The sequence below is a fragment of the Erythranthe guttata genome, chromosome 14, assembly GCF_056151865.1.
Source record: "Erythranthe guttata isolate IM_541 chromosome 14, IM_541, whole genome shotgun sequence".
In the NCBI taxonomy this organism is placed as follows: domain Eukaryota; kingdom Viridiplantae; phylum Streptophyta; class Magnoliopsida; order Lamiales; family Phrymaceae; genus Erythranthe; species Erythranthe guttata.
The window spans coordinates 25,967,244-25,978,803 of NC_142546.1; the positions used below are offsets into that span (position 1 = coordinate 25,967,244).

Consider the following 11,560-nt stretch of genomic DNA (forward strand, 5'->3'; position numbering starts at 1 on the left):
AAAGGAATCAAAGGAAGTTCATACTCCAATAGGTAACCGATCGAGTTTCTTTCTCCTTTTTTTTCGCTTGAATATTTGATTCTGGAGAAATTTTAAAAATTTGGATGCATGTCCCTTTACCTAGTCTGGAGAATCACTAAATCCCTAATTTAGAGGAAATAATTTTGTGTATGAAACTAGTATGCAATTTTGGAATTTAGATATATTCAACATTGGTATAAGCTCCTCAAAAAAAAAAAAAAAAAAAAAAGACAAAACATTGGTATAAGGAATTTGTCTTCATCTTTTGAAGAAAATGTTATTGAATTAAATGATAATTCACAGCTGTATAGTATTGAGAGCATGGAGAATTCTCCGGGAAAAACATAATGGAAACAATATTAAGTAAGAAAATATAAAACATAAAGAAGAATGAAAATAGAAAAAACCCTATGGGTGTAAGTTAATTAGGATAAATAATTATTATTTAGGATTCTATTGTAACCTTAATAAGGAAATAAAATAATCCTATATAAATAATAAACTAACATATAGAATATAAGTTTTAACATTAACCAAGAATATAAAAGGGGATCAATGGGCGGAAGGGTGGAACGAGAGCTTCGGGAAATAAGAAACTTGATAGATGATGCACTTAGATCCATTGAAGAGAGAAGAAAAAGAAGAAATCAAATGAAATATGATCTCGTGCGTCTAAAAGGTAGAATCCAAATTTAGATTTCTATAGTTTAAAACTCGTCTAGGGTTTGAATTCGTGTATGCATATATTCTCTGTTCTATTTTGGTTTGTTGTTGTGATTCAAGCATACTGCGTAGTAGTTGTTTCCTGATTAGTAAAGGTTAAATATTGCAAGTGAAATATATACTATACTCACTCGGGGAAGGAAGCAAGGTGTTATTATTATATTACAGGTTGGGATTAATTCATTTTTAATATAATTTATGCAATTTGTGCAGGGTCTGAGCAAGTTCAGGACGAACAGTTTTTACCAAAGAAGACAGTGGCAAGTGCTTTTCTTGATTGTTTGTATAGAGAAATTTTAGTATTCGTCGACTCTATTCTATTATTTATAAATATAGATGTGACTTATTACATTAAGAATAGATGTGAGTGTGATCATTGATAGGTAAATTATGAATTGCAGGATGTTGATAACGTTCTCACGTTATACGAAAAAGTGTTGCAAGGTGATTCATTATCTACATTGAATCAATTGGTCAATGAATTCCGAGTGGCCGGCCAAAAGGGCGAACTCTTAGGTAATCGTGATGCTTTTATGTAAAACAAGTTTTCCTTGTTTGATATTCGTTTTTTTTTTGTTTTTTGTTTAAAGATTAAACTCTAGTGTCGATTCATTTCAGGAGAGACCTTCGTTTCATTTAATCGACAGACACATCACAAAATAGAGTTTATTCAGCTCGGGGTTCCCATGTTTGAACAGATCCCGACAAGTATATTTTTTTGTACTATGTGTATATAAATTCTGCATATAATAATTCTGCATATAATAATTGTGCTGCTTGTGCCCATAATTTTTTTTACAGGGCATATTGAGCCAATCCCGGCTTTTCTTCAAGGTCTAATAAAGCAAGTTATGGAGCATAATATCATTCCGAAAAATAGGACACCGAATGGGTGTAGAATTTTCTTCTTCGATGAGGTATTTCCCTCCCTTCCATAAACTGCCCATTTTTTTTTTGGTTCACATTGAAGAATATATATATGAAAAAACTCGTTTGCGATTTTGTAGTTAGAAAGCTCGAAGATTTTTGTCAAACCACCTCACGTGGACCCTATTTTCACTGCTATCCTTTCGGAATCAATAATGAGTTTGGGTGACGAGATGCAATATAATGGTTTAGGAGATTATCGAGGATCCTTGAGGCTTTCTCTGAAAAAAGGGTATGTGCATTGCATGCATTAACTATCAATAAATCATATGTATACAATCTTATCTAATTCAAAAATCTCTTTTCTCAGCTCCATTGTAGTCATGAAGAAAGAAGCGGCGACGTCAATTATGCAAGCTATTTGCTCGTCTCCGAACAAACGGGTGACGATCAATTTCTTCCAAGTCCATTCAAAGAATGAATGATGATGCAAAGTGCAAACTAGGTTTGTTTTTAGCAAACTTTACTAATGAACATCATTTAGTTGAATGTGGAAAGTACTATTTTCGGAAAATTGGAAACTCTGGTTGGATATTTTAGATGTGAATTAGATGCTTTTTTTTTACCATTGATTGATTTGTTTCTGCTTATATTTTGACCTTTTGAAATTGGAATGCTGCTTCTGTGTTAGCTCAAAAAGTAATCAACATATTGGAGATCAGATTGCAGCATCTATTTGGAGGAATAATATGCCTACTAACATATAACTCCATGTATTTAAAAATGCTAAAAAAACTTTTCGAAATGTTTAATCTTCACTAACTAACCAAATTATTTGACTATGTTTTAAATTTTTAGGTATGATCGTTTTGGTGATCAACTGTTACTCGAATCGTATTAATTTTTTTTAATATTTCAACTTATTTTTGTAAATGAATAATATGTGATTTAGTGAATCACAATTGTTGGATTTCGATTTTTCTCCAAAAAAATTGTTTTAATGTTATTAAGTTGTTTTTGGTTGCAAGCTTTTCCTATGAAGAACGTGAACTTAGGGATTTATAGACAAATAAACGGACGCCAACCTCATCTTCACTCTAGTTTAACCAGCCTAATCAACAGTTGCAATGTGATAAAATATTAAAATCACAAACGCCTCCGAATCGCCCCAACAAGAAACGGGTTGGATCTCGCTATGCCCGATTTGCCCTTGTAAAATTTTGTAATTGCAATTTTAACTAGAACTAGTAATTATCCCCGTGCGTTGCACGGGGTAGCATTCGCAAACGAATGAGAATAATTATTGAAGTATAGAAAAATAAAAGGTATTACATAATATTAAAAAAAAATTGTGAAATTTAAATTATAGTGATAGCTTAAAAAAACTAAAATTATTATAAATTTTGTTTTTCGCGAACAAACGAATATGAAGCACAATATATATAAGTTCCAAAACTTGGTCGCAGAAGAGGAAAAATTGTTAGCCTAAAAAAAATTAGGAATGCAAGAAGACATCTTGAAAATTATTTTTAATTTTTCACACATTACCGATGCTTAAGAATACTTAAATATAAGTATGTAAAAAAAATCTAGCTCCCTAATGATAATTATTTCCAGTATAGAATCATCTTGAAATATTCTACTTGCAAAACTGTTTGAAGACAATTGTTTATTTGTACTTATCGCAACCTGTTTGAATATTTCACTGTTTAACGAATCAGAGCTTTGCACTTAGTTGTGTTTCGAAGTTTATATTTATTTATGCCACAAATATTGAATTTAATTGTTATAATAATTTATCTGTTCGAAAAAATGTTATAATAATTTAAAAAATAGTTACAAAATCGTAAAAACAATGTTACAACTTTGCATGGATAAAATGAGAATTGATACGATTTTTGGGACACGCTGCGTTTGTTATATTTTACGTACATAATAATATAATATAAGAGGCCGTGGATTCGTGTAGTCGTTAAAAATGTTTATAATATAGAAACTGTAATTTCCCAGAAACAATAACAACAACTGTTATTCTGTTGTATTGTGCTATATAAATAATCCACATAAAATATATTTGCATGTGCACAAATATCTAATAAATAAATTCGAAAATAATTATGTTGGGTAATCTAAATAAAATAATTAAAAATTAATGAGCAGTACAATTAAGACTTAGGCGAGAACATCCATGCACCACTATTCAAATTACTAAAAGTAAACAAACTACTATATGGCTTAAAACTAAAAACACATGTATTTACAAAAAAATTCTACTACGTAATCAAATAATTTTGTTTCTACAAATAGATGGAACTAAAGAACATTATTCCGATATTTGATCAAATAAGAAAAAAATTAACAGAATCAAGTGAAATACATTTTTAAAGGATGTAGAATATCAAAAATTAATATGAGCAGTATGATGATTTTCAATCAAAAAAAAACAAAAAAACTGCTATGTAAGTTCGCTATCGCAGATACATTGGAAGTTGCAAAACAAAATAAAATGCAGCAAGAACGTACATAGTAGCGAAAACAAAAATGAGGATGATTTTCACCAAAAAATGTTAATAAAATTTGCAATACCGGATACAAATTTGAAGTTTCATAACCAACTCGTGTAATAAATGTAGTCAAGATATTGAAATAAAGCATCATGAATCAATCATAGATGAACTTCTTTTAAAAAAAATAATAAAAAATAAAGAAACAAAGGAGGGAGGCATACTCATTATTATCAATTCTAATTGCATAAGCCAAAACAAAAGAGGATTCTGTGACATACCATATGAACAACATAACAAAAGCTCCAATACATGGGTAGTTGCAACATCTATCAAGAAACAAAACCTTTTACTTTTTTTTACAGTAAATAATATATTCTTTCATAAATAGCACTAAAGTTTTGCCTATATAACATAAATGAAAGTGTAACAACTCGGTTTTAGTTGATAAAATACCTTACATAAACTGAAAAAATGCATTTCTTTTTGGGTACAGGAAGTGGTGAAAAACAAAACACTTGACAACAAAAAATCTGAAACCCGAACAAACAGACCAACAACGGAAAGATGTCCCTAATATGACGTAATCGCATTTTTTTCTCTTTTCTTAAAGAACAACAAAAAGTAGTAACACATCCAAGAACTGCTTAGATGTTGCGGTAATTGTTTTGGTAGTATCACATCTCCATTTATATTTTGTGAAAAAAACATAATAACGCAAACCCGAACAAAATTGCAAATAAAGAGGTTCATACTATCACATATCCACCAAAATATTTTTGGAAAAGAATAAAACACTTAGCTGCAAACATTATTCCGGACCAAACCAGCACAACATCATTTTAAAACACACAAACTCGAACAAAACATCAAAGAAAATACATTCCGGCAATTTTGTTTCCAGAAAAGAGCAAAGAAAGTGAAACCAAATTCGCTAGATTCCAAAAACAACTAAACTTAAAACAAAAACAAAAACAAAAACAATATGCTGGACAAAAAAATAATGTAGATGAAAAATACCATCATGAATGCAACGTGCTGAGAATTATGTTATGAAATTGCTCCTCGTTTTGACAAACCTGGAAGATAGCAAAAAAATTGGCTAAACTATGAAAATTTTAGAGATGTGTGAACAAATTTCTGAGAGAGAAAACGCGGTGAAACTTTGTAGTAACCATCGAAATCATAAGAAAAATGTTATGGTGCTGCTTTTTGTTCATGTAACCTGTAAGGAAACAACGTAACAGCAAAAATCGTAAACATGAGCAGGAATAATCATGATGAGAGTACTAAATTATATCCCAAACACTGGACCACGAACCTTGCTCACAACACTTTGCATGTAATATCCAATTCCTGGACATACATAGGAAGAATAAAAATCAAACACAATGATTATATGAAAAACCTGGAATACAAATATTGAGGAGATTTGTTTTAGTCATGAGACAAAGTAAGAACAACGTGAGAAGGAGAAGAAACACGTGTTAAATATGAGAAGTTTTCTCTAGACGGTTTTGATAAGCATTATCTTCCTCGAACGTGAGAATGAAAAAGGATTATCAAGACTCAAACAAAATATATACTTAATCAAAGTTGCAACAAATCTTGAAGCCAGAACTAAGAAACTATCCCAGTCCCTTATGATAAAGGCAATTGGAGTTTTGCGGAACAAAAATCATAATGACATTCAGACAACAACATTCAGAATAACATTATTCCGGAACAAAAAACATAATAACATTATTAGATAAACATTTTTTTTATTTCGCATCAGAATAATCGAATCAAATTGTAGTGTAAGCATGTGAAGTAAAAAACAGCTTTTTACACAAACATAAATAATTTAGCATTCAGAGAACTTATAAGATTTTTTAAAAAAAAAAGGAAAAAAAGGAAAAAAATAAAAAGAAAAAAGCATTCCAGCATTGAAATAAAGAAATTTAGATATTATTTAGCAAAAAAAACTCACGTGAAATACTGGTTTATTGCAAAAGAAAAAACGCCTTAAAAAATGAAATACAAACAGAAACAACAAACATTCGTTCAACTTGAACAATTAACAAATTCAAAAATTTAACCAACAAACCCAGACAAAATACATGTTTCTTGCAAAAGCAATAAACAGGGTTGATAAATGGAACACAAACCGAAACAACACACTTTCCTACCACTATCAAAATAAACATATTTAGATATTTGACTGAGAAATTCAGCCGTGCAAAAAGGAGAGAAGCAGGAGAGAAGAAGTGGATACAATGTTGAACACGTTTTTTTGCCTTTGAAACGCTTTTATTGTCATATTTTTCAAACGAACACGAGGACGATAAAGAACTTAGACTTATGAAAGTAACATGCATGTTAGATATAAACATAATACGACCTCTCTAAAAACCGATCTACGGGAAAAAAAAAAAACACATATTTGCTGTTGCAAACAACAACAAAGTATAAAGAAAAATTCAACAGAAAATAAAAAATTGTTAAGCATGATTTTAGGCTTCAGAACGCTTGGCATGGGATTTTTTGAAAAAAAAACGAAGATGAGAACGAACTCTAAGAACTTAGCGAGCTATTTTGTAAAAAAATGACAATCATAAGTAAGTTTACCGTAATACAATAACACAATCATTGGCATCCTCCTCCAATGGACCTGAAAAAGAGCCAAAAAAACACACCATAAATTCCCATTGGTTCCCAAAATGGAAAATGGGATTCAAATATATCACCATAAATACTATGAAATTGTTCTGATACAATATATAAATAACATTCATTTTCTTTTAGATCGAAATAAGAAGTTAATATCAAGTATGCTCTTCAATCTTCACCAGAATCAACATATAATATCTTGTTCTGCATACAAAGAAAGTAAAAGGATTGATCTGTAATACAAAACCAAGCTCAGAATTCAAATGTCTATTTGAACTATATACATTATGTGAAAACAATGTACCCACAATGTCGCAAAATGTTTTCGTTATTAAGAAGAAAAAGATCTGAAAAACCAAAATACATCAATTATTCATCTCAAATTCACCCACATTTAACCCAAACCACACTAAACATATTTAACCCAAACCACACTAAACATGCAAATACACTCCCCCTCAAACATTAAAACAAATACAATCAATAATGTGAACTACAGATTCATTCGGAAAAATACAAAAGCACTGGGGCTTCTTGAATTATTGGAAGAGCCCAGGGTATCAACGTGCAATTCGTACACACAAACGCAACAAAAAATACATCGATTTGCACAAAACATTTAGGAGACTTTTGTGACACAAGTTTTGATTTGATTCACTCAAAATACTAAGATCGGAAAGATAAATTGGGATTGGAGAGACTGGTGGATTTGAAGAGTTGTAACAACGTGGGAATCAAAGGAAAACCGCCCAGGGAAAAAAAACATAAAATAAACTACTCCAAAACTAATTCTAAAAATGGAGAAGGGAAAAATACGACAAATAAAAAGGAAAGAAAAAACTGTCGCGCAAAAAGAAAACGGAAGCAAGAAGTTAGAAACTAATTTATATTTATTTACCGAAAATAACCCTAGGGTTACAAATATTTTATTAAAATGGAATTAGGGTTTCGAGTAAAATTTTTCTTTTATATATAAAGACTAGTAACCGAACCCGTGCGTTGCACGGGGTTACATATTTCAATTTAATCATACCACCATATCACCATACTACTATAGCACAGTTATTAAATCAGAGTAATAAACTACAAATTGTCATAAATAGAATGCACATTTGCTTTTTTTTACACTTAAAAATCTCTGAATAAAAAAAATAAAAACAAATTAACCGTTCAGAAAATGTCTGCACTTCACTGGTACCGAAGACATTAATTGCAGGTTAACAATTCCCATAGCAACATATATGAGTAAAAATAATTAAAAAAAAATATTGAACATAAAAATACGAAAAAAAAAAAAAAACAATTACCTTTGATATTGTGTGACAATTCGAATTGAGAGTCAATACATTCATTTTAATGATATTGCATGTTCACACTCTGCAAAACAATAAGAATGCATTATACATAGTTGAATATAAGGTTTACGTAAGAAGAAATGTGAAAAACTGTAAAACAAAATTACCTTAAATTTTGAAATACTTCTTTATAAACAACGTTTGTTGTATTTTTTGAAGTATTTCCTTCTTTGTCAACTATAAGTATCTTCAAACATTTTCGACTCGTAACCCTCGAAATAGCTACGTAAAGTTGTCAGTGGGAGAAAATAGGCTTTTCAAGATATAGACCAACATTTTGGAGAGATTGACCTTGGCTTTTATTTATTGTCATAGCGAAGGAAAGAACGATGGAAAATTGGCTCCTCTGAAAGTGAAACGAAATTCTATTGTCTAACGGTGTTAACGACAATCTTGGAATGAAGACTTTTTGTCCGACATTAGAGCATGATATTATTTTTGCTTCCAGAACGCGATTTCCCAACCGAGTAATGGTCAATCTTGTACCATTACACAACCCCTTGGACTGGTCTATATTACTCAACAACATAACAGGAACACCTTTCTTCAACTTTAATTCGTGGTTTAATTGGCAGACCTGAAGATGTTATATATTCAAAAAATCTGGAGTATGAATGTCATGATGTGAGTCGATACTCTCATTTTCCGTACATGGACTATCGAAACTAAGATAGACTTTTTCATCTTTCGGAACCAAAGACAGCATGTAATCGTTAACCTTATCAACAATTTCATTTGTATTCAGAATCCATTATATTAGCGAGCAAATTTGGGTAAGTTTCTTCAGCAATAGAAGCTAAATGGTTACCTAATGGTTTTATGAGCAAATCATCAGGTATTTCAATGTCCATAACTCCATCATTGTCATCACGATTAGTACCATCGCCTATACTTAACACCCAATTTGAGAAATTTTTCAATTCCTCGCAATTGGAACTTGTTAAAGAAAGTCTCATATTTTTTGTTAATGTTAACACTTCACAATGCCGTCACAAATGTGACGAATTTATGCTCGCCGACACAACTTGTTGTCTTGTTCCCTTTGGCACAACAGGCAAAATTTGTCTGAAATCACCTCAAAAAACAACTATTTTGCCACCAAAGGGTTTATTCTCATTTTCAGGATCAGACTGGCTTAGGATATCCTTCAAAGATTGATGTACGGCCTCAAAACAATGCTTGTGAAGCATCGTAGCTTCATCCCAAATGATGAGTTTTGCTTTCATTATCAACTCCGCCAAAGGGGACTCACATGCAATGTTGCAAGTAGATTCTTCATGAACCTTAAAAGGAATTGCAAACCTCGAGTGTGTTGTTCTTCCACTAGGGATGAGTAAAGATGCTATTCCACTTGAAGCGACTGTCAGTACTTTTTCACCTTTTGACCTTAAAGCAGCCGAAAGCGTTCTCCAAATATATGTCTTGCCAGTACCTCCGTAACCATAAACGAAAAATAAACCACCACAATTCTCATTTACTCGTGCAATTATTTTGTCATAGATAACCCTTTGTTCGTCATTGAGACTTGACAATAACTCCAAATGTTCCGCAACCAATGCACTTCTGTCATAATTGAGTTCATCATAGATAAGTCTATTTTGAATTTGTGGGAGATGCGACATGTTTGGGAACGACATTGTTGGAAAATCAGCTAGACTCTTATTACTACTCTGCTGCTTATTTTCAATTTTCATAAGTGCAAAATTTTTCAAATTATCTTCATCAAGCTCCAAATTTAAGATATTAAAATTTTCTTTCTCAATTAGCCACAATGGATGCAGAATAAATGAAAGACAGAATAAAAATTATGTTAATAAATTAATATATAAAATAATTCAAAATATATGAATAATTACCTTCACGTTGGAGTAAAGTTCTTTGCACGCGCAGTATTCCATGTTTTATCCCAAACATTTTCAGGCCGTGTCATTTTGATTCGACAATAATAAAGTTGTGAACATATTTCGTAGGAACTTCGCAAAACCCCATTGGCTGGCTTCTTCAATACCATCTATGTACTCCTTATCATCATCTAACATACCAAATGCATAGCAAGAATCTCTAAATGTAGGATAAGCAATATTATTGATGGTTCTTAACTCGGTATAAGAAGAAGGTCCTTTAATTATGTTGAGTAAGATTCTCAAATAATATAATTCACCACTTAAGTATCCACACTGCTTCCTATGGTGATAAGTATCTACAATCATAGTACATCTTAATCTCATCGTAATTTTCTGCTTCGGTTCCATAAAAAACTTGCAGTAACACGATCATGACCTTTGTTGATGTACTTGAAAAGATACTTGATTGATCTTGATTGGTTGCACCACTCAACATTTATATGCGCCTTGTACCTTTTCATCAGATATGGATTATAAGGAACCACAAATCTATTATCAACATCATTTTTTTCCTTTTCTAACTACCCTGCCATTATCCCTTCTCTTGTAGAGTGGATAGTCGTCTTTATCGTTAGATGTTCGATCATTGAATTTTTTGGGGAAGTGTCTCGTACACTTCCCATCCTCAATGCATGAAGCAGTTGGATTAAATACACCACATGGATCATAAGAGAACTAACAGAACTATAAAGCACGGGATCTTCATTTTCATCAGGGATTTCAGCAGATATTATTTTGTCAGTATCTTCTGGATTTGGATACTTGTAGTCAGGATGTAAAAAGATAAGTATATGAGCATGTGGCAGTCCTTGCTTCTGAAATTCTATTGTGTACATGACTGCATACAAAATAGAAAATTCGAAATAATTAAGTAAATGCATGAAATCTTGCTCGTGTAATGATTTGAGATATAATATTTACGTATAGTAGTTTGTAAAAGAATCATAATTTGAAAATATGCACAATTAGGTATTCTTATAATAAATGTAGGTAATAATAGTAATATTATGTTAATATATTGTTTTTGAGGCTAATATTATTTAAATATTATTTAACTTATTAAGTATATCATTCAAAATAAATTTTATATTTAACATAAGCTGTTATTAAGTTTAGCATAATTGAAATAAGTTATTAAATAATTTTTAAGATTAAACTTATATGATCAAAATATTATGTAAATGATATCTTAAGTTTCAGAAAGTTTTTATGTAGTATCTGATTTCACTTTACCAAACACTTTGCCTTGTTTTATCTCCTTGATGAACTGATCGAGTTTGATTTTAAAAACTCGACAAACAATATTCGGTCTATCTTCAGGTTTCAAACCTTGACCCTTGAGGAATCTTGTTATCTCGATCCAATTCTGATTGCATGTGAATGTAACAAACAAATCAGGATATCCAGCCCATCGACATATAGCCATCGCATCTTGGTAAATTTGTATCATATAGCGAGCTCCATTGATAAATGTTGCTGGTAATATGACACGTTTCCCCTTTCTTGATAAATTATTTTCTCCTCTCAAATATGC

At 31.2% G+C, this 11,560-nt stretch overlaps 1 protein-coding gene, 1 long non-coding RNA gene and 1 pseudogene across 4 annotated transcripts; 1 reads left to right on the forward strand and 2 right to left on the reverse strand.

The window, feature by feature from the left end:
- Positions 1–1,150: 1,150 nt before the first annotated feature.
- On the forward strand, positions 1,151–2,214 carry LOC148765538 (RNA demethylase ALKBH10B-like). Its single transcript, XM_088814473.1, has 5 exons — positions 1,151–1,260; positions 1,363–1,452; positions 1,546–1,661; positions 1,752–1,903; positions 1,982–2,214. Exons 2-5 carry the CDS (start codon positions 1,431–1,433, stop codon positions 2,094–2,096), a joined length of 405 nt encoding a protein of 134 aa, XP_088670599.1. The 5' UTR covers positions 1,151–1,260; positions 1,363–1,430; the 3' UTR covers positions 2,097–2,214.
- A 2,072-nt stretch (positions 2,215–4,286) lies between these two features.
- On the reverse strand, positions 4,287–7,619 carry LOC148765539 (uncharacterized). 3 transcript variants are annotated; one of them, XR_016029608.1, is made up of 3 exons: positions 6,726–7,619; positions 5,437–5,471; positions 4,287–5,340 (listed from the first exon to the last, which is right to left on the reverse strand). It is a non-coding gene; the product is annotated as an uncharacterized LOC148765539 (long non-coding RNA). The 3 variants fall into 3 exon arrangements; XR_016029607.1 differs by having other exon boundaries at positions 5,437–5,523; XR_016029606.1 differs by lacking the exon at positions 6,726–7,619 and having other exon boundaries at positions 5,437–6,719.
- A 738-nt stretch (positions 7,620–8,357) lies between these two features.
- LOC105955321 (uncharacterized) lies at positions 8,358–9,950 on the reverse strand (annotated as a pseudogene).
- Positions 9,951–11,560: the final 1,610 nt, after the last annotated feature.

What these genes read in the sequence shown, in the direction of transcription:
- LOC148765538 (XM_088814473.1), top strand. Translation starts at nt 1,431, where the DNA reads ATGTTTGAACAGATCCCGACAA. An exon ending in GTTTGAACAGATCCCGACAA is followed by an intron (nt 1,453 to 1,545) that starts GTATATTTTTTT and finishes TTTTTTTTACAG; the next exon opens with GGCATATTGAGCCAATCCCG. An exon ending in AGGCTTTCTCTGAAAAAAGG is followed by an intron (nt 1,904 to 1,981) that starts GTATGTGCATTG and finishes CTCTTTTCTCAG; the next exon opens with CTCCATTGTAGTCATGAAGA.